At 43.9% G+C, this 22,691-nt stretch overlaps 2 protein-coding genes across 3 annotated transcripts; one reads left to right on the top strand and one right to left on the bottom strand.

The window, feature by feature from the left end:
* Positions 1-401: 401 nt before the first annotated feature.
* On the bottom strand, positions 402-4,620 carry rab5if (RAB5 interacting factor). Its single transcript, XM_062391657.1, has 4 exons — positions 4,321-4,620; positions 2,667-2,770; positions 2,451-2,580; positions 402-2,110 (listed from the first exon to the last, which is right to left on the bottom strand). The coding sequence occupies exons 1-4, from the start codon at positions 4,429-4,431 to the stop codon at positions 2,069-2,071; spliced, it is 387 nt and encodes a 128-aa protein (XP_062247641.1). The 5' UTR covers positions 4,432-4,620; the 3' UTR covers positions 402-2,068.
* A 2,234-nt stretch (positions 4,621-6,854) lies between these two features.
* zhx3b (zinc fingers and homeoboxes 3b) lies at positions 6,855-21,686 on the top strand. 2 transcript variants are annotated; one of them, XM_062391939.1, is made up of 7 exons: positions 6,855-7,348; positions 13,303-14,209; positions 14,323-14,418; positions 14,526-16,079; positions 16,803-17,534; positions 19,304-19,595; positions 20,458-21,686. In XM_062391939.1, the coding sequence occupies exons 2-7, from the start codon at positions 13,469-13,471 to the stop codon at positions 20,466-20,468; spliced, it is 3,426 nt and encodes a 1,141-aa protein (XP_062247923.1). In that variant the 5' UTR covers positions 6,855-7,348; positions 13,303-13,468; the 3' UTR covers positions 20,469-21,686. The 2 variants fall into 2 exon arrangements, with proteins under 2 accessions (XP_062247923.1, XP_062247924.1); XM_062391940.1 differs by having other exon boundaries at positions 6,859-7,348; positions 19,322-19,595.
* The last annotated feature ends 1,005 nt before the right edge of the window (positions 21,687-22,691 follow it).

Genomic DNA, 22,691 nt, shown 5'->3' with positions numbered 1-22,691 from the left:
TCAATTATACTTAATTTGATGGCAATTCATTTCTACTTTCACTTTAAAATGCTACAAATAATACAGCACTGATCATTACTTTAATATTGTATCTATATTTTGACATTTCTACCATTTTGCCTATTTGTGTTTAGCTGGCAGCAATGGATTTCCTTTATGTATTGATATCAAAAAGCTGGCCTATGTATAAAGAGTTGCAAGAAGTTGTCAGATGATCATGCAGTTGTTGTAAGGACACATATTGGTCATTATTTTGAAAATAAATTGTTTGTCATTCTGCCTCTCCAATATCAAGGTTTTCAGATTTTCTCTATATCAGTGTAAACAGATACATTTGCATTTTGAATGTTCAGATAAAGAGAACACAAGGGGAAAATTAATGACACTCCACAGACAATTGATTAATGTGGGAAAATAATCAGATTAATAAAGACAATAGGCATTAGGTGCAGCCATACTATACAAGAAACTGCAGTACAATACATTTAAGTAAAGGGAAATCTGAACCTTAGCAATGCCAGCATACAGTTCAACGCAGAGTTACGAAAAATCCCTGAATGAATGTATGTTACAAAACATTTAAAACAAATTAATTTCTTCGTTTTGGTAAAAAAAAAAAAAAAAAAAAAAAAAAGGAAGAAGAGCATTTCTTTGAAAATGAAGGCCAAATAAAGACCATGTTTAATGATTCCCAAAAATTTGATCAGAAAATACAATCCTTTTAAACACCAGTTGTGTATCTAATATATCAGTATCATTAGAATAACTGTCAGAACTGGTTTTAATAGGCCTTCACTATAAAATACTGAGAAATATGTTTCATCAAACAAGATATAACATAAGTAGAAATAAATCAATGCATTACAAGGTGGATTGGACAGAAAGGGACATGATACAGAAATTACAGACAAGTTTAAATTAATTCCAGGTAAGACTTTGATCTGGAAGCTACATGTGAGAAAACAATTTAAATTATTTTTACCCTCCTAACTTAGGTCTAAGCCATTAATCAATGACATCTAGGTTTCTGAACAGTAATTCATGGCAGTGCACGGACCAGGTTTTTGCTTGAGACTGTGAATCATATGCATCTGAACACAACATGCAGGATCCCCCCCCCCCCCCTCTTTGTTTTAAGAAGTTATTTGGATGTGCAGATAAATTAGATCATTATTAGTTCCTGACATATATTAGAGCTTTTTGATACTGGTAGCGGATACTGACTTAGGGACCGGAGAGGAGCTGACATGAACATCTTACAACCATTTCTCTTGATGTTAAAATTTGTGCGATTTCAGACACAAATAGTCTCAACCCTTGAGAAGAAATTACAGATTTAACTTTAAAATGATTTGTTTATATATAATTAGCAAAAGAGTCACCTGTAAATGTTCATAACCAAAGATGACTCCACCATTGAAACCAGTCACATACTGTAGCTGGAATCCACAAAGTTAATCCATTACTGGTAGTTAAGTACATCTGATATGGTGAATTGTGTCTCCACATTAACGGTTACACTCATGGACTGATTGAATCATGATTATTATGTGACAAGACTGTGTTTACTGTCCAGTTTCTGTGATTTAAGGGACCAGCTCATGGGCAGTCAATCGGGTTGAATTCACACACTAAAAAAGAAAATCTGTGTTAATTTCACTCTTCCAAAGCAAAGGAAGGTCCCTGTAGAAAACTGCCTCAAGCTGAATCCTCCTCCTCCTATTTTCCAGCATTTATGGTACTGCTGAGCTGCTTTTTGTATCGTTACTGGTCTGTCACAGACGATGTCGTTGATGTGGGGGAGGACATTTAACAAAGGGCAAGTGTACTGGAGAATGCCTTAAAAAAAGGAACACTCAAATTAAGAGAGATTTACAATATATGGGCATGTTCATCATGATGGTCTTGCAGGATCTCGTTATTCACACAAGGATTCCCATGATGCACTGAGCACTGAGAAGTCATACTGTATGTAGGAGCGGTGACAACCCCTCAGTTCATGGAGTTCCTGTGTGTTCATAATTTGCTTCAACAGAAATGTTTGTATTTAGTGTCCTATGAATTCCTCTCAGTCAAAATGTAGAGCTGTGTAAAAGATTATCCACACCACCTGGTAGAGACAATAACAAACACAAGGATTAGATGTTTATCATTCAATTAAATGAGTCACAAACAGCTGAATTTGTCATAAACCTACAATAAGCATTGATTTGATGATTTGACCCAGAATTATGACAGGATTATGTAATATAATTGTTTCTTTAAATATAATTATCCTCCTGTCCATACAGGACAAGAAAAATCATTCCTTAAGCAAATACAATGTCAACTTTTGGGGCCTTAACTACGCATGTGCGTCACTGTTGCTGCTCATATCCAGTGTACGCTTGGTGCGTCAATTGTACACGTCTTTAGAGAGTAATGCTATGCCTCATTATTAGCATCCTCACCAGAAACAGGGCAAAAGAAGTCATGAAGCCTTCTTTGGTGAGTTCCCACGTGCCACCGTACTCCTCCTCATCGATCTGCTGAAAGCTGCTGAAGTATACATAGAGGACGCCGGCGTTGATGACGCAGAATCTATCAGGACAACAAGTGAAGATGTTAGATTGTCTGTGTTTTAGTAAGAACATTCAGGCTCAGCGAAAAGCAGAGAAAATACTTACATGGCTATTCCCAGGAATCCTTTCAAGGGTGCAACTCCCCAAATCACACCAAGGATTATTGCAATTATTTGTCGGAGCCAGTAAATCACATCTAAAAACTCGTCCTGTAAAAAAAAGAATACAACCAGCATTAACATAGTGATGCATTGTATTTCCTGATGTCATGTACTTTTCATCTGCCAAGAAGGCTCGTCCATTTGTTTTTCTATTGGTTGGTTTGGCAGCAGAATAAGGGAAAAACTAAAACATTCAATGTGGGCGCGGATCCAGGAATTATTTTTAAATCACTTTCTTTACAATTGTGAGATGGAATATTTTTGACAATTTCACAGGACATCACACATGAATTTGGGATGGTAAAAAAACTGGCATATTTAGGGGACTGATATCAATGGCCGAGTGCAATTTGGTTGCAGATCCAAATGAAATGGTTGGGTATAACAGATTTAAATGTGGTTTCAGAGAAGCTAGGCTTTTTTCAGCCCCGTACTACATTTTGGTGTGGATATGAACATGGGGGCAAATCAAAGAATATTACTTTGCAAGAAAGGGCTTATGGGTAAGTTTGAGCTACACTCAGAGCCATTCTAGTTTTTTTTATGTTTTCCTGAGCGAAACGTTTCTTTCAGCATGTGTACGTGCGATGGAAAAGCATTTTCACATCTAGCCTTGATTCAGGTACTCTGTTCTCATCTATCTCTTGTTCCTAAACTGTGAACCACAGGAATGGATAAGCTAATGTTTTGACTGAATGGTTAGAATGTGTCACCAGTTATTTTTCTCAGTGTCAGTTTCTCCTTCACAAAGTGTGCCCTGTAGCTATGACCTCTGTGGTATGGGGTTAAGGTTTGAATCAGGCTATGATGTGGTGTTAGATGATTAAATTTAGTATTTTTTCTGCTGTTGGTCAGAGAATGAAAGCAGTTTGAAGAAGCTTCCTTGGGCTCAAGTAATCTGATGATTTATTTGTATTTTTAGTAGCACTGGGCAAAAAGAAAATATCAATGAATATCATTTCTATATAATTTTCATCAATAGCGACATAACAAAGCTTCAATATGTATCAATATAAGGCTTTGAATGGTGAAAGCACAGAGGAGGTATAAAGCATGATTGATCCACCTCAGATGTGTGAAATGTTTTGCTGTTAATAAAGAGTTTATCATTCTCAGCTCACAAAGCAAAGAACTTAGACGGAGGAGGAAAATTAAAAAAGAAATAATGTGACACTTATCGTGAAAATCACACATGTTTTTTTACATTTGTATAAGTTTTGACCAACCAGTCCCTAACAGCTAATACAAGTTTTCATAAGCTGATTTAAAGCTGTAAAAATAATCATCAGTTGAAGCCTGGGCCTTCACTAGTTTAGTGTGAGACAACATATGGGAAATATGTAAAAAAAAAACTATTCAATAATATGCCTTTAACAAGGAAGGAGACGTAACCCAACACTTTCTTTGCCCTAACTACAAAAAGTAATTCCTCCAGATTTGACAGACAGCCACAACTGAGCCAGATTAACCCTTAGCATGGCGGCTAGCTCCACGTAGCAAAAGCTAAAAGCAGATTAGCCGCATGGCTAAATGTAGGGCACTTCAAGGCAAACACAACAACACAACGGCCACAGTAAAAAGTCAGGAGAGTGTCTGACCTTCTCTTCCCAAACAGCGTTACTGTTCAGGGCTTTGCTCCATGAGGACTGCTTTACTCCCCCATTCTGCAGATGACTGTCTTCTTTCCGCTTCGAGCTGCTCGTCATCATTCGCTGTTTTCTGCCGCTGCACAGGCCGAAAAGTCCGAGGAGGAATGTGAAGGGAGCCGGGGCTGAGTTTTGAGGGAGAGGAGCTGAGGAGCGGAGGAGCAGAGGAGGAAGATGTGAAGGTATTAGAGGAACGAAGGATCCGCTGATCTGACAGAGTTCTGTCGCTCTGCGTGTGACAGCTTCTGAGCATGCGCGACGCTGTTTGACCCGGAGCCGCCAGCAGCCAATCAGAGAGTGCGACGTTTCTGCACCGCTACTGACAGCTGCTGTTAAAACCTACAGCGATCCCCAGCGTTGGAGCCCTGCTAATGTCAGTACTGGAGTCAGGATTCACCTCCCACCATACACTGGTGTACACTACTGTAAGGTTGAAAGTTAAAGGGATAGTTCACCGAAACATGAAAATTCTGTCATTATCTGTGAGTACTCCTATGACCATGGAGGGGTGGGTGAAGTGTTTGAGTCCACAAAACACTTTTGGACTTTCAGGGGTAAACAGCATTGTAGCGTAATCAAATACAATTGAAGTAAATGGTGACCGATTCTTAAAACTTAAGATGCCTCCATACTGCTCCTGTGTTGTCATGTTGACATTCAAATTCCACTCAAAACGTTTACACCATTTAGCCGAAAGGCTCTCTGATATCCTCCTCTGGAGCCGTGTTCACGTTTGCACGCACACACTGCACACAAGCTCTCACCTGAGGGTTAGCAGGGGTAAACTGTAGCATCGCTTGTTCCGATAGCAGACATTTAGGTTAAATACATTTACAGCGTTTCAAGTTGAATGTGAATGTCAGGTTTTACAGACACTTAGATGACATCACAGGAGCAGTATGGAGGCATGTAGTGTTTTTTAGTAGATTTTTTTTACATTTGACGAAGGGACCACCAGTTATTTTATTGGCTGCAACGCTGTTTACCCCTGAAACTCCAAAACTGTTTTGTGCAAACACTTCACCCACTTCATTGGCATAGTGGTGTAGTAGATAATGAGTGAATTCATTTTTTTCTGTGAAGTATGTCTTTAAGTTCATTCATGTGTTTATGCTAATTTATTTACATTTGAATTACAGAGAATAGAAAATAAATAAATAAAATAAGAAATAAAAGCGCGAACGCTACAGTACGGTGTGTGAAAATTTAGTAATTATTTGATTTAACAAAAGGCTGTGATAAACAGGAAAGTCTTCAGCATTGATTAAAAATAAGTATGATTTGCAGCAGACATGAGCTACTTCTTGAGCTTGTTTCACAAATGTGAACCATTGAAACCATGCTTTTTTTAGCAAGACCTATGAACACACTATTACAGATAACCATTAACCAGCCAGTGGTCTGGAGCTGAAATGATCAAGCTGATTAATTGATAGAAAATCATAAATTACATTTATGCTTAAAGTTCTCGGGTACCAGTTTATCATTTGTATCATATTGTCAGACAAAAAAAGAAAATTGTAATGAGGGAATAGCATCCATTTTCTTTATATTGATTAATAAATAAACCTTTATTGATAATAAAAAGACATGCTTGCAGCCTCACATATATGATGGATTGATTCAACCTTGTTGTCTCTTTTGTTTCTTTGAGTGAATGCTTACCTACATCATGTAACTTGACATGACTTTAGTCTCTTCGGGTGGTTTTTCACTGAGATCTTTCTGTCGTTCTTTCTGCTGACCAGCAGAGGGCCTCATTTAAGATTATAGATTGTTTACAGCTTCATCCTCTATTCCTCTTCATTGTACAACCACTATTATTTGACTCTAACTGAGGGATATATAACTTAGGCCTAATAAGTGGTGTCAATTGAGTGATTTGGCTGATCATTCTCCTGAGTGTTTATTGACATGGGTATGGTCAGGAAGTGATCTGTTTTTTGTTTTTTATTTAATTCAGCATTTACCTGTACGCCAAGACAAGTAACTTTAATAAATATTACTTTCTACTGTCTATGAGAATGCAGGGTAACTTTTGACATAGTGTTGATATATGACTGTATATAAGTACACAGTAGCTGTGTTGTTTGACATGGAGGGGAAACTTCTGATTTAGTGTCAGTGTCTTGATATGCCTGCAAAGTATTTGTGTGCACAGTAGCTGTTGTTGTTCATGAGGGCTTAAATGCATGATCACATTTGACATAGTGCCCATATATATCTGTATATTAGTAAATATAAAATGATTTATCTATGTGCACAGTAGCTGTTTGTCATGATGGGGTGATGAATGATAACTTGATGTATATGTTTGTATAATGGTATATATACAATGATTTCTCCATGTGCACAGTAGCTGCTTGTCATGAGGTGGTGATGCATGATCACTTTTGACATGATGTGTGCACTGTCTCTTTAACAGCAGTCACCTGTGGTGGGGGGACAGGTGAGTCCAACATCACCGTTCACCGGGACCGGTTGTGTCGCTGTGGAGAACTTGACCCATCAGCAGCATCACCGGCACCGGCAACAGGACAGCCTGCCGCCCCGCGGAGCTCCCCCGGTCAGACTCGTGTCGGGATGTCTGACTCACTCCTGCTCTCTGCGCCGCGGAGGAGCTCGAGCTCTCACGCCAACTCCACCGTCAGTGACGTGTGCGTCACGTGTCCGCCTCTTCCCTCGGTACGTCCGTCGTGTTTTCTGTCCTCCCCTCCACTGGCTGCCGGAGCTCACCGAGGACAAACAAGCGCAGCACAGCCGAGAGGAGAGGAAGGGGCTGGGGGGGGCTGCATTGAAGGGACCGGTCCGGTGTCACGGTTCGAGCCCGCCGATGGACGGAGGGGTCTTCCACCTCCTCTAAGTTGCCATCAGTGAAGCCCGAGCCTCCCGTCAGCCACACTCCTCGGGCTCCTGCCATTGTAAACTTTAGATGTAAACCCCCCTTTCTGCTGCGGACTCCGAGCGGCGACCAGGCGAGGTGAGTGTGTTTCTGTGTTTCCACTCCAAACTTGTGCGCTATCGCTGGAGCCGCTTACCTTTGCGGCGGTTCGGTCCAGCTGCATGTCGCCTGCTTAAAATGGCGACAGTCAACGAGGGGGGAGAGAGAGAGAGTATATAGTTTATTTAGGGGCTGAGGGGGGGTCCTCGCCTGTTTGAATCGGGTTCACCGTTTATCAAACGCGAACCGCACACGAGCCCCTTTAAGTTGGGGACTCGCGAAGTTGAGCGGAAGATGAAGACGCATCATTTTCGGAAATATTCGACGCCGCTGCGCAGTGAGTGTGAGCAGGTTGGGATACAGCTGCTGGTCCTCGTGTAAAGAAATAGTTTTTAACACAGTAGCTGTGTCCGTTTATTTGAGATTCAGAGCCGGGAGGTTGTCCCAGAACCAAACGGCTGGATTCCCATATTAACGAGCTATGTATGAAGAAGTTAGAAATGACTTTGACCTCCTGTCACTCCAGACTCTTATATTATAGTTTCCCCCCTTTAAAAAAATGTAACAGCTCATTTACTTTGGTCTGCCCATGTGCTTTTATTAATGTGCATATTTATTTATTTTTATCAGGATTTAATAACATGTTTGTTTATATAATGTCTGTTGACACAGACTCCGGTTTAAAATGAAGGCGGTCAAACTGTGGCCACAGTAATTTATGAGGTTGCAGGTTGTTGTCTTGGTTATTTATCGTGTGTGTGTGTGATTGTGTGTGTATGTGTGTGTGATTTAAGGGATTAGATCAGAGCTTTCCCACACTGCTAATTTGTGTCTGGTGCTCACGTGGGGTCCCAGGTAAAGATATGCAGCCTAATCTGGCTACTTATACATCTATGCATGTATCTCTATCAGCCAAACTGCACCTATCACTCTTAGAGTAGCAGTTTGTGTAATGACTTGTGTAGATAACACTACACAACTGGAATAACAACACTTCTAATTAAGAATAGTCAGTCATGGATGTTCTTAACATCTGTACAGCTGCATTATTATTATTATTATTATTACTACTACTACTACTATGTCTCCTCCTTGCTGTATTTAAGTGTGTCTCTGTGGTGATGAAATGAGCTCAGTGGCTGCACATCTCATTGAATAGTCCCACTCACACACTCACTCACTCATCCCCCCCCCCTTCCCCATCAACACCTCCCACCCCTCTTTCTCCTTTCCTCCCTATCTCTCCCTCAGTTTTAGCCTTGTATGAAAGGATTAATCAGTACAACACTGTGTAAAAAAAAATCATATTTTATATTTACTATGAACTAACTTTGGTCGTTTGTTTCATTTCTTCATTTTTGTTCCCCTTATTATTTTTTCCTAATGAACATCAGATGACGAGATGATGTCGTTCACTAAGTGAGTGATCCTCACTTTTCATTAGCGGCACTTTGGTGTCTTTTCTGTCTTGACCCACGTAATGACCGTTTTCCTCTTTGGAGGGAGACAGCAGCGTGTTCTTCTTGCACGACCAGAGTGAGTATAGGTTTGGGTCAGCAGCAGCAGCAGCAGCAGCAGCAGTAGCAGCCTCTTGCTCTGCTTGGCTGGTTAACAGCTTGTGATGTCAGCCATTTTAGGTTGGACAGCACAGAGCATGGTGTTCCGCCATTTCTCTCTCCCTCCCCTCTCAGCAACCCAGTTTTAAGACATGCACTGGCAGTGGCCACAGCAATGCAGCCGTTTGCAACCCACGCAGCGATCCTCTCCCTGACCTGAGAGCAGCCCAGAAATGGGACCGGGGTGAAGATGGAATGACGCCGTTGCAGCGCTGTCACTGAGAGTTTCTTAACGCTGCCAGCGTCGTGTGAAAACTGAAGTCGAAAGAAGTTCGGTAGTGCAATATGTGTAAGCACTCAGAGAGGTGAGCCGTGGCGTCAGCAGAGGAGAGGGCGAGTGAAATCCTTAGCTTGACTGACAGGAGGTGGTTAGCTGAAGCAAGGGCCAACGTGGGAATAAATTAACCAGCAAGGTGTTATGGTGTTGGGACAGAAAACAACACAGCAAAGGATTTTCTAACAAAAATAGTACCTTGAATGTGGCAAAGGGACTTTATTATCATCTTGAAAACACTGGGGGACAGGCTTGGTTCCTTGGGTCTTTCTAACAGATACGATGGCATCTGCCAGGATTTCAGGCCTGTTTATGTGTCCACATGCTGTGTCCTGTGTGGCCTCCAGTGAATACAGGAGCCCTGCCTCAGGCCTCTTCAGGACAAGCACAGGAGCCACGGAGAGCAGGGGACAATGGCCCAAGCAGATGTCTGGCCAGGGACTGGGGCACCGAGTTAACAGGAAGGACTGCATCAGCTCCGGCCAATAGCGTGCCTTGACGACGGCTACCACACCTAGCAGGGAGACATCAACACTGCGCGAGGGAGGCACTGAAATAGGAGCAGGGTAGGGACTCTCCAAATACCACTCACAGGGGTGTGTGGAACAAACAAGCACCGCTAGATCCAGAGACTAGATGGCAATGGAGTTGTGTGTGTGTGTGTCTAAGTAACTATGTGCGTATGTGTGTGTTTATCCACATGCATGTGCTTTGGAGAAATGAGCTGGTTGTAGAGAAAGAGGGGGTAGGAGGTGGTTGCCATGGGGACAGTAACACACCAGTGGCGCTGCCGACCTGTCTCTTTGGGCCAAACTTGCTTGGAGAGGGAGGAGAAGAACGAACGGTGAGGGAGAGGGAGGGGAAGCAGAGGGCGAAGAGAGTATTGGCAGAGGGAGAAGGAGTGTGTGGAGGGGAGACGGGGGGAAGAGGGAGGAAAAGAGACGAGAGTAGAAACAAGAAATGGAGCAAACGTGGAAAGGACTTCCTGTGGTGTACACCTTTTCTCTGTCTGAGTAGAGGGAGCATTTGTTACACACAGATCTGAGCCTTGCACCTGTACCCTCGGCTGAGGCTGAGATGAGTGGTTTCGTTAGCACGCAGCTACACTGTGTGTCGAAGCTGCAGAAGGTGTCAATGCTATTATTGGCCTGCACTCAGAGGATATAGCCCAGGCCTAGACAAGAGTCAGGTCAGTGGATGAAAGGAGGTCACGCTGTGCTGAGCCACTGACGCGGCGGAGATAATACAGGTTATGAACTGGGAGGACTGAAACGCCATCTTTGTGTGTCACTGGGAGATCTCTTACACGGGGAAAAAATGGCAGCCTCACTACCTCAGTAAACAAGTCTCACACACAGGCATGCAGGCAGCCACCCCCACACACCACATACACACAAACGCATGAACGCACCCCCGTCGTCCCCACCCCGTCCCACGTCGCCTCGCTCCACGCTCTGTCGTACAGGAAACCCACACATGCAAATGCCGAAACAAATAACAGAGACAAGCCCACCCTCACCACATGGTCAACCTATGTGCTACATTCAAATCAAAAGTTATTTGCCGATGCGCTCATACCAGTGAGTCAACGCGTCTTTGCCTGGCATTGCTGAGACATGAGCTACTCATTCCGAGTCACCAATAATAGCATTTGGCTTGCTTTGCAATTTGTTTTCAGTCCTCACCTGTATGAGGCCCGTGGGTGTTGCTGCTTCTGAGGCTCTACCTTTGTCGGCAGATGTGTGCACACGGTTGTGTGTTTTTTGTGGTTTTTTTTCTCACATGTCATCAGTGTGAAATGGCTTTGCAGTCTTTACAGCTGTCGATATGCATGAATGAGGGAAGTTAACGTCTTTATGCACTCTGTATTTACTTGTTTGTTGTTTGTTTTTGAACAGGGATAGTTATGTTGCATGAGGCAATGCATGAGTCTGAACACATATACACTGGGGCTGAACTCCAGGTTATGACCACTGGCCGAAGAGCTCGGGTTGGAACATTCCAGGCTTTGCAGTGCAGCGAGGAGCGAGGGAGGGAGGGAGGGAAGGAGGGAAAGACTCTGTGATTGTAGTTTGTAGCAAGAGGGGGTCGTTGGAAGAGTGGGGGTTGGCAGGGTGAGATGGGATGGCTGGTTGGAGGAGGGTATCTTTGAGGGAAAATTCCTTACTGAAACACCTCAGCGCTTCCTCCACGACTGTTAACACCCCTCCTTCCCATGCCTCCTCACCCCAAACCGGCTGCCCATCCCCCACCATCCTCTCCCGTTCGCTCTCCCTCTCCTCGCCTCTCGCTTGCCCACCCACACCCAACGGAACCACGTGATGGATAGCTCAGACTGCCCACCCATAAGCCTTTGTGTTGTGTCATGTGACTGGCCTGCCTTGGCAGAGCAGTGCCCCCTGATGCAGAACTGAATGGCAGGGGGGGTAGGAGGGATGAACAACTGCCCCAGCCATGGGCAGCTACTCTATCTGGGGGGCTTGCAGAGGGGAACGTTGGGCATCTCGTTCCCTCCTCAGTAAACTTAATTTGCCCGTTAACCCATCAAGCAGTGATCGAAGGAGTGGGGTCGGTCAGTGGTGTGAAAGAAAAGATGCCCACTCTGCGATAGGGTCTACATCACAGGCGTAATAAAGTATCTCATTCTTGTCTGTTAGTTTATGCAGGCTACTTATGTAGATTTGATATGGCATATGTAGACTGATGAAGATTAGAGCAGTTTTATTGACTCAAACCGGAAGTGCAGGCATCATAATAGAGATACGTGAACTCTGTGTACCATTGCTCGGTTATAGCATAAAAGGGTGTCTGTCACATCCCAGCCCTGAAAGGGTTAACAGGGCTTTGAGCTTTTTTGGGGCTAACCAGAAGAAAGAAATTCTTATCCACTGGCCAATTCATATTGAAATGAAGAAGGGTGGATTTGTCGTTTGATGACACAGACACCTGAGAGAGACGGTGGCGAAGCAGCAACAATGTGTACATTAGGCTCAATCAGAACTAGACATGTTTAATATTAGACATGGAATTGCACATAGGAAAGGGTCAGATTATTTTAGATATGGGCTATTTACCAGAAAAGCTGTGTACCATTTGTTCGTAAAATGTCTTCGCATAAGGAGCGTCTGGATATGGAGGCTTTCAGCAGTTTCCTGTTGAACTTTTGCAAGCCTGTAAACTTTTTGTGAGCTTTTCGCCGCCCTTTGCGTGAGGCGTCATGTCAGTGCAGGGTGATTGGTAGAGTAATTGCCCTAGAGCTGTCCTCTGATACTGCATCACTACCTCTCTGTCGAAGAGAGGGAGGGAGGGAGCAAGGGAGAGAAAGGAAAACTACTAACGCTATTTTATGGAGACGAGGAATCAAGAGGTGATTTGAAAAAATGTCAATGTTCGTATTCCTTGTCAGGTTTGAGCGTTTCCCTCTGTACCAATTTTGGGGGCAAGAATGCCCTCTTTCCAAGGAATATCTGTTGTACCAACCACTTCAAAATTGTCGAGCAGGCCCTATATTTAACAACACATTCATAAGTGTGTATTTCAGATTTTTTGATTTAACGGGGTTCAGTGAAGCTACTGTGGATTAAAAAAACAGAATGTGCTCTCTCTCTCTGGGGGTGTGTCTGAACGAGGGGAAGTGAGACAGAGTTGCATGGGGGAGGGGAAAGATCGGGGTAGGACAGGAGCTCTCCCAAAAAGCCTTTAGTGTAGAAGCAGACAGGGCACGTTTGAATGCCCTGATAAAAGAGGTAGCCTGGAGAGTTTAGGGGAAAACTTAAACATTTTAAGCAGCTCAAGATTTGAATGGCTTCAGCTGAATCCATTCACAGGGCCTTTATATTATCAATGCTGTTGATATTTTACTTGGAAACATCCAGCTGTGCATGATTTTGGTCCAGCTGTGGGGAAACCGGCTTGTACTGACAAACGTGAGAATTCCAATCTTAATCCTTCTTCTAAGGGTCTTCTCCACTTGTCCAATAACTGCCCTTATCCGTTATTGAAATTAAACATTTTATATAGACCCATTCAACAAATTAAATTGTATCATATTTTATTATGACTGACGAATTCAACTAAAATATGTTCTTTTCTCTCGTTCTCAGGTTTTTACTCAAAACTGTGGTGAGACCTGTGAGTGGATCTATGGACGAGTCCCGCCGTCCTCCCTCCCCCACGCCTGGTCTATAGTCAACCGGAAACGACTCAAATTCTCACTCACACCCTGCTCACTGTCGTTTGAACAACCCTTTTCACCCCTGCGGTCACGCCATGGCCAGCAAAAGGAAGTCATCTACTCCTTGTATGATACCCAGCAAGGTAATACGTCCTTTGGAGGAGGCTGAACAGGACTTCCCTGCTCTTCTCTGTCAGTCCAGGATTTTCGGAGGGGGCAGACAAAGCCCCCTTGACCCTTCAGAGTGTTCCAAACCAGAGGCAGGGGACGCCATCAAAGACTGTACTGGCACTTACACCTGTAAGCCTTGTAACTTTGAAACCCAGGACCTTAATTTGTTCTTGGATCATGTGTACTCCGGGCACCCAGACTTTCGCGCAGACCCCAGCTTCTGTTGCCTGAGCTGTGGGGTTTCGGCTCCCAAGTTTGAGGGTCTGGCCCTGCACAATGCCAGGGTTCACCCCAGCACTTGGAACACTACTTTACAGCTGAGGAAGAGGGACAGGAGGGTTGTGGTGGAGCAGAAACTGATAAGTGGGACAGAGTCTGGAAAGGACAGTGAAATTTCCATAAGCAAGACTCCAATAATGAGGATGCTGAAGGGCAAGTCGGAGCCCAAACGGATAGTGGTGCCTCATCCAGTCTCGAACGATTCTCCATCGGATCCTCTCTCAGTCAACTCCAAAGAGGCCAAGAGAAAAGAGACCACTGCAGTGACGGTCACGCATGTTCCCACAATAGTCCACAATGGAACCGCCAAGGTCACGCTGCCCTCAGCAATTCAGATCGTCAATGGCTCTGGAGCATTACCGATGCTCAAGACCCCCATCACACAGGTACATGATCGTCCTCTCTGTTTTTCAGTTTGGCTATTGGTAGAATTCTGTTAAAAATGTTAAGTTAATTCATATTCCTTCATTTAGATGATTTTTAAATCTGTTTGCTACAGGTGGTTTCAGTGGTTCAGACCAGAAACTTTCATCAGTCTGCACCGATCACAGTCTCCTCAAATATGTCCTCCTCTTCCTCAAAAAACCTCCCCAAGGTAATTGTTTTGTTATTCATATTTTATATCCCACTGTTTTGAAATGAATCAGATGTAAAAAATTACATAATTATCGCCTGCTTTGATTTCCTCTTTGTCCCTCCCAGGTGATGATTCCCCTGAGCAGCATCCCTACGTACAGTGCCTCCATGGACTCATCTTCCTTCTTGAAGACCTCCTTCAGTAAATTCCCGTACCCCACGAAGGCTGAGCTCTGCTACCTGACTGTGGTCACAAAGTTTCCAGAAGAGCAGATTAAGATCTGGTTCACGGCCCAGAGACTTAAACAAGGCATCAGCTGGTCTCCCGAGGAGATTGAGGAGGCCAGGAGGAAGATGTTTAACACCATCATCCAGACAGCACCTTCCAGTGCACATAACCACATCCAGAGCCACCACAGCCCAGCCCAACACACATTCACAGTCCTGCCTGCGTCACTGGGAGCCACTGGGATCCCTCATATCCTGCAGGGATCCCTTGTTAGCCAAGCCGGAGTAATCGTAACACAGCCTATGATGGCCAATGGTATCCAGCTTAGCAGCACCCCTTTGGCCCTGGCCGTCACGCCTAAGCCCCAGGCAGCAGCCCGCCCCATGATGCAGGCCCGACCTGCTGCAGCCCTGGTGGCAGACAAAGGCATCAGCATGGTGGTGGGGACGGTGGGCAGCAGCACCACTTTGAGCAACGTCATTAGCAGCAGTAATAGTAGTAGGAGTGGGGGAGGGGGCACGAAAAACAGCATTGTCAGTAGCAGTCAAGCTAGTGTCATCAACCTTAGTCTGGGAAGCAGTAATCATAGTAACGGCAGGGTGAGCAGTGTCAATGGTAAACACAGCAATGCTAATGCAGTCTGTAGTGACAAGAACAAAATATATGTTACCAGCCGTGCAACTGATAAGAAAACTGATATCAGCAAAGCTAATAACACCAGCATTGTGCACGGTGACAGCAAAGTGACCACAGACAGTAAACCTAAACACACTAACGGCAGAACGGGCAGTGATGGACAGAGGAGTAAAGATGCTAATGTTACCAGCAACAAAAATAAAACGAGGACAGATGATGTTGACCCCAGTGACCCTCTAAATATGAAAATGGATGACGCTTCTTCCCCTGCCTCCAAATCGTCCTCCCCCTCGCCTTCAGCTCCTCCAGGCAGCACATCTGGCTCCGGGACGCCAGTCGGTGCGTTCCTCGACCCCAGCTTTAACAAGAGCAAGAAGTCTCAAGTGCAGCTCAGTGCACTGAAGGACAGCTTTCAGGGCAGCCAGTTTCCCGACCAGGAGGAGGTTGACCGCCTCATTGCTCGGACTGGGCTCACAGTGCGAGAAGTTCGCAAGTGGTTCAGTGACCGGCGCTACCACTTTCGGAATCTCAAAGGGGTGCGCACGAGCACAGGTGCACAGAACAGCAAGTCTGGCACTGTAACAGGGAGCGGTTCAGGTTTGCCAGGGAGTGGCACCGCTGGCAGTGCCAACCCTGTTGACTTGTCAGAGAGTGGCAGCAGCTCTGGTGCCAAAACGCCACAGCACGGCTCGGCACCCCTGAGTCCCACGGCAACACAGACACCCACCTCACCCAACACGCCATCCCGCCGACTCCCCAGACAACCATCTGAAGATTTCACAGCTATCCGCTACAAGGAGAGAGAACCCCATCAGGTGAGACCCTTAAGACACGACCTCTGGGTAAAATCCGGAGAATTGGCTGCAGAGTTTACCCAGAGTTTGCCCCTCACACATGCACCACACAGCAGGAGATTCTCTGCACAGACGCATTCACAACAGCATCAAATCCATAGGCAGGAAGTGACATGTTAACTATGCTGCGTAGATCACGTTATCATGTTTTCAGCACCCGGCTCTTATCACCACAAACTCTTGACATCTTTGACTTCGACGTGTTTGCCATTTTTTCACCCGGAATGTTTTTTTATTAAAAAAAACAAAAAAATTGTTTTATTTTGGGTCTGACATGAATTAGATGCGTCATCAACCCCCAGGGGTAGTGTTACAGGCTGCACAGTTTATGCTGGAGTAAATGTTCATCCATGTACTACAGAATGTACATGATGCACACAGCAGAGTCCGTTTACAGGTCTTGGGGAGTTCTACTACATACGGTGAAAAATGTATTCTACATTAGCCACTAAGTATAACACCCGTGTATCACTGACTCATAACTAGAGTTTCTCAGTTTATAGCAACACATACTTATAATGGAAAAGCTGCTATAGAGAGTTTTGTATTTTAGTTTGACAACTAGCTTTAAGTATTGCAGATTAATTTTCCAATTGAGCGGCAAATCAATTCATCAGGTCTGTCAATGTACTTAGTTCTACTTGTTCAAAGGATTGACCTTGTCCTCATCTGTATCATGTTTAGTTGAAGGCACTCGAGGCCAGTTTTGCAGAGGATCCCGACCCATCTGGAGAAGAGGTGGACAGGCTGCGATCTGAGACCAAGATGACCAGGAGGGAGATCCACGGCTGGTTTGCTGAGAGGAGGAAGAAAGCCGCAGCTGAGAAGAAGAAGGAGGAGGCAGATCGGGCACTGAGAGAGGAGGAGGTGGGGGTTGATGGGGAGGAACGACAGAAAGAGGACAGTTCAGGAGAACTGAAAGTCAACCCCATTAAGATTAATCTGAAGATGCTGAAGGTCACAGAGGCCAGTGGCAAAGCGGAGGGCGAAGGGTTGGAGAGCTCTGCTTTACCGCTTCTGCCCAGCAGCACACCTGCATCCTCCCCAGGCTCTGCCCAATCCTCCACCCCCAAACCATCCCAGTTCTCCACCCTGACCCCCAAACCATCCAACTCTCCCAAACCCACAGCCATCCGCGGCAAGAAGACAGCAGAGCAGCTTCACCTGCTCAAACAAGTCTACGCCCGCACCCAGTGGCCCAGTGCTGCTCAGTACGATGAGCTCATCTCAGCTTCGGGACTGCCCAGACCTGAGGTGGTGCGCTGGTTTGGGGACTCCCGGTATGTGCAGAAGAACGGCCAGCTGAAGTGGCTGGAGTCGTACCAGACCATGGCTCTTGAGGAGGAACTCCAGACGGAGAACACGCAGATCCTCCAGGCACATCTGGATGTACACGGCAGAGCGGAGGAGACGCAGGTAACTGACAACTATATGTAGCATTTCCACACTTTCTTTGAGCAGCTCAGTGTCTCTGAACTACTGAAATCTGAGAGACAGGGGATGAATCTGTGCCGTGGGGATAAAAGTTTGATGCTTTACTTTTTTAAGATGCTCATTTTTAACTGCTGCAAAGCCACAGTTGTTTTTCTCTCTGTTCGACAGAGGTTATTCTTGGGGGCTTGCTAATGACTTGGGAGCCACACAAGTAATTTAAAAAAAATTATAACAGATTTTTCTTCTAGACTGTTATTTGGTATCGGAGCCGGCAGCATGCTCCGTAATTCAGCTTGATTGCTTTTGATGAATGATTTCTTCATTCAGTTGTGGTCCCAATGATTCACTGGTGTCTGAATATTCTGAATATTTTGAATTGACTCACAATTCTCTCTCTCTCTCTCTCTCTCTCTCTCTCTCTCTCTCTCTCTCTCTCTCTCTCTCTCTCTCTCTCTCTCTCTCTCTCTCTCTCTCTCTCTCTCTCTCTCTCTCTCTCTTTGATCTACTTGGTGCTAGACTTAAGTACGTTATATTTAAGATTTTTAAGTCTGAGTGCCTTGGAATTCCCTGCAATTTGTAATTGCCCTGCTCTTTCACTCTACATCTGTTTTTTAAATCCGTTATGAAAATATTAATAAAAGACTTCAGCTGGAGGAGATATATTAAGCACAAAACATATGAATTGTATATCAACAAATTATTTTCATACTCTGCTACTCTGCTATGGTACTATGAATTATGTTGTGACTCCAACAATATATAACTTTTTAATTATATTATAATTTTTAATATGGCTATTTAAAAGTAGAAAAAGATCTGATTAATCATTGTAGGTAAATCATTTGATTGACAGGATGTTTGGTAAACAGATTCATATCTATTTTACTTCCAGGTCAGAACAGATGAGGACATGGTGACATCACGTCCTTGTGTTGAACAGTGTTTATCTTCTTGGTTTAACATTAACATCCGTCATTGATTTTTGTCTAATGCGTCAAAGTTTCCTTCATCTGGCAACATCCAGATGTTTCTGAGTAAATATGCACAAACACAGGTGAAGTCAATGGTTCAGATTAAATGGAAACAAAGACATTTAAGAACTAGATGAAGGTGACTTGATCAGGGGAGATTTTATAAACTATAACAAGTAGATTACATCTCACAGATGGAAGTGTAAAAATTAAATTCTGTTCTGTTTGTACTATTTCAGATTTCAGTGATAGAAAATTAATACACTGTTGTTCAGGATTTATCACTTTATTAGATATAAATCTGAATTTAACCAAGTAAAACAGCTCCGATATAAATTAAACTGTGAGAGATATTTAACATGTGTTTATTGAGGTTTGCACTTTGCACCGATTGAACTGGACTGTTTTATGAGAGGTGTTTCTAATGGTTCCCAAAAGCCAGGAGTAATGAATATTAAAAAAATCTGATAATTTTATTGACACCTCTGACTATGACCTGAGTATTAAAGATATAGTAAAATCCTCTGAGCAAAATCTGGCTTTTAAAGGAAGAACATATGGCAGCACTGTTGTATTAGATAATAAAATGGCTAATTAACTTCAGATAGATGAGGCTGTTTCACTGACTTTACTGAGTGAGTTTAGTTTTTATTTTATTACCCTTTACTAATTGTGCTTTTCATACACTGTATTTTATTCATTCACCCGTATTCTGTTATTGAATGAGCTCTTTTATAATCTCTGATCTCAAGTTTTTAATGTGCGGCTTTGATCTAACAGATTCTCCTTCCCACCCAGCTGCAGGGACTGGCTGACGAGAGCGGCTTAACAACGGACCTGGTGCGACACTGGTTTGCTACCAAGGCGTCTTTGCCACAGACGGAACAAACTGTTGTGACGGGACCAGGACCAGTTGCCCCGGGCGTGGCCGCCGAGCCTCAGACGACAGGCTTCTCCCCTCTGGAGTCGGAGCCAGGAGGAGGAACCGAGGAGAAAATGGAGCAGTCGGTGTGTGGTGACGCAACAGAGCCAGAGGAGGCCAACACTGACAAGACTGTGAATCCTACTAAAGGTAGTCTTCAGTGTCATCTTCAACGTGATACATGAAGAAATTACGTCCATTGATGTTTGACTGAACTGGATTTAACAGATTGTTACCAGACGAGGGTCGGAACAGAAGAGGCGACTCCTTAATGTATTTGTTTGTAGATTTGACAAACGTTTGGAGCACACAAACACAAAAGAGTTAGATTTCTCCCTTTTTGGTAGAGGCTAACACCTGCACCACACCATGGACCGGTTTGTCCACTGACATTAACCCTTATTTAAACTCCTCATTGCTGGGAATTAATTACTGTGATATAACTTCTGAATCTCAAAAATGATAATCCCTCACCAGATGACTGGAAAAAAGATTCATATTACTTACAAATTGGGTGCAAACATTTTCTGGACTCTGTCTTTCACATATGAAGAATGCATCAGGAGATTGGTCCCGGTCTGATGAGTTCACAACAACAGGAACATTTCTGAAACATTCAGGCGATGAGGCAGGAGGCCGGACATGACGCATAAATTCCACTGCAAACATTTCAGGATAATGTGTGGACTGGATCACTTGTTTGAAACCATCTTAAGTTAAATTTGCCAAAATCGTCACCAGTAACTAGATCCAGTATCAAAATGATTTATCTAAATAAAGTTGTTTGGATGATTACTTTTCTTTTGACCAATCAGTTGAGTGAGGAGGTAATCATTATCATCATATGGGGACGAATCTCCGCAGTTACGTTTGTAATTGTCTCTCAGGTAACACAGAAGTGTTACAGGGACAAAACGATCAGAGTTGTGTGTTCGGTATAATGTAATAAAGTAAATTCATGTTTTCTGGCTGATGGATTTTTAATGACACATTTGTCTTCATATTACCACAGGGACCGACTGAAGAGGCCGTTTGTCGGAGGACGGAGTTCATGACGCAGGTGGTGTTTGTGAACGGAGTCTGAGTAAAAGATGGCAGATGTGGTTGTAACAGGATCACTGGATGGAAATGGACCCTGAAACCATCCCCACAAACCCATCCCTCTCTCTCCTCCCTAGAGGTAGGCAAGACCTCCCCCCTGCTATGTGAGATGGACGCTTAAGCTACTAACCCCCCCCCCCCCCCCCCCTCCTATCAATCCATCCACCCACACGCCCACTCTCCCTCCATCTCCTGCTTTGTCTGCCCCTCTGCGACACACCCACCCTCTCCAATATCTGTCCGTCCACCATTTTACCTCCAGACAGAGGTTCCAGTAGAAATTCCAATCCAGTTGTGGCGGAGGGAGGGGCGAGGTGTTGTTTTACACCTGACTGCTGGAGCGGAAGAACACAAGAAAAACAAAATGTGGCGGAAGAAGAGGAGGAGGATCTAAAAAAGTAGGTGTGGTCAGGGAGACCTCACAGCAGATGTCGACTGGGGGATGGTGGGTTGGGTTCCGACAGATAACGGCCGAGTCCCCCCCCCCGGACCCGGATCGTCTGAGACACTGTTCATAGTTTGTTTTTCGGGGTACGAGAAACCACACAGCTCTCTGCGACAGGGAGCTCGCCGGGGCCTTAAAGTAAAAGAATAATGAACCTACTTTCTTTTTTTTTTCCTTCCATTATGTCAATATCCTGCTCCGTTTCTTTTTTCCCATCATGCACTCTCACACTTTGACTTCATGCTTGCAGCTGAACGTGCTCGCTGGGCTGTTGGCATCTTACGTGAAACACAGCACTGGTGTTCATTCGATCCTGCCTTGAATTTTGTATTTTTTTTGGGGGGGGGGCATCTCTTTATACTTACTCTTCATTTCTCAGCTAACACAGAACATCAAGTCGTTCATTTTGGGGGAAACGTGTAGTTAGTTACATCCGAAGGGGGCAAGTCTCCCTGTTGTGTATAAAAGGAAAAAAAGACGACTCGATATATTAGACGTTATGGAATCTGGTTTGTGTTGTAGCATCAAGTGCTTCATCTCTACGTCACTGACCTGTACGTTCATTTGTTTTTATGGAACTTTATAATGAAATTAAAATTGACTGTAAAACAACTGTGAACTTTTACCAGAGTTCCATACTTAGGCTTGATGTATCATTTTTACAGATATTTGCAGAATAAAAAGAATGTAATAAATCTGTGCCTCCGAGTGTCATTGGCCTGCAAGTCAAGTCGTACACATGTTTTAATTAAAGGGTTTTAAAAATATACAAAATAAAAAAAATTGACTTGCCAAATAGAAGGAAACAATTTACAGTAGATCTTTAGGTATTTTTATGGAAAGTGCATGAATAAAGTGTAGAGGTGTTATGGATGAAGTGCACAGTGACTATCTTTAGTGTTTGTACCTATTTTTTGGGTTAAAACTTAATAATTTTAACACACACAAATAAATGAAATATGAAAAACTAACTGGCCTGTTTTCATCTGCACAAACTGACCAATGATGGAATTGAACCCAACTGCTGACCCCTGATGTGGGAAGGTAGTGAATCCCAAAACTACAACACATCCTGATTTCAACTGTAGTGTTTATTGATATTACCATTTATTTATCTGCTCATTATTTACTAGATTTATAGTCCTACATTTGAAGGTGATGTGGGGGTGGAATCCACCTGGGGACCCATGTAGGCAGCTGTGGCCAGCGGTTTGATTCCTGGTGCCTACGGTGTCCTTGGGCAAGACAATAAACCCTGAATATACTCAGTGTGAGTAATGCATGATAGAAAAAGCTCTGTTTTAATGTGTGTGTGTGACAAAGAATGGCTGAGTTGTCTAACGATTTTTGAAAAGCGCTGTCTATGTAGGAGGATACTTTATATTAAATTCCTTCTCCTCTAATCTGTAACAAAAAATGGGCGTCACACACAAGTTAAAGGTTGTTATCACACAGGACAGGGAAACCCAGCAAAGCCTCTCTTCAGAGAAGGTGACACTGGGCAACATTTAACACTTTGCCTGAACACGTGCTATTAGCTCATCATTTTAAAACCACAGCAGTTCAGTGCACCCTCTCTCAGGCTGCAGAGACCACGTGAGACTGAAGCCCCTGCCCTCTCTTCCTGTGCTGCAGCATCTCGTGCAAATGAAACCAGCCCTGTCACCACTTGAATGACATGTCAAGGAAAAGAAAAGAAG

This window comes from Platichthys flesus, chromosome 7 (genome assembly GCF_949316205.1).
Source record: "Platichthys flesus chromosome 7, fPlaFle2.1, whole genome shotgun sequence".
Classification (NCBI taxonomy): domain Eukaryota; kingdom Metazoa; phylum Chordata; class Actinopteri; order Pleuronectiformes; family Pleuronectidae; genus Platichthys; species Platichthys flesus.
Note: the sequence above shows the minus strand (reverse complement) of the source record. Positions and strands in the feature narration are given on the sequence as shown.

Excerpts from the sequence above, each read along its gene's own strand:
- rab5if (XM_062391657.1), bottom strand. The coding sequence starts at position 4,431 with ATGATGACGAGCAGCTCGAAGCGGAAAGAAGACAGTCATCTGCAGAAT. Across the intron at positions 2,581-2,666 it reads GGATTCCTGGGAATAGCCAT|ATTCTGCGTCATCAACGCCG; the intron begins GTAAGTATTTTC and ends TTGTCCTGATAG. Across the intron at positions 2,111-2,450 it reads CTTCTTTTGCCCTGTTTCTG|GTGGTGTGGATAATCTTTTA; the intron begins GTGAGGATGCTA and ends TGTCTCTACCAG.
- zhx3b (XM_062391939.1), top strand. The coding sequence starts at position 13,469 with ATGGCCAGCAAAAGGAAGTCATCTACTCCTTGTATGATACCCAGCAAG. Across the intron at positions 14,210-14,322 it reads TCAAGACCCCCATCACACAG|GTGGTTTCAGTGGTTCAGAC; the intron begins GTACATGATCGT and ends TGTTTGCTACAG. Across the intron at positions 14,419-14,525 it reads CCTCAAAAAACCTCCCCAAG|GTGATGATTCCCCTGAGCAG; the intron begins GTAATTGTTTTG and ends TGTCCCTCCCAG.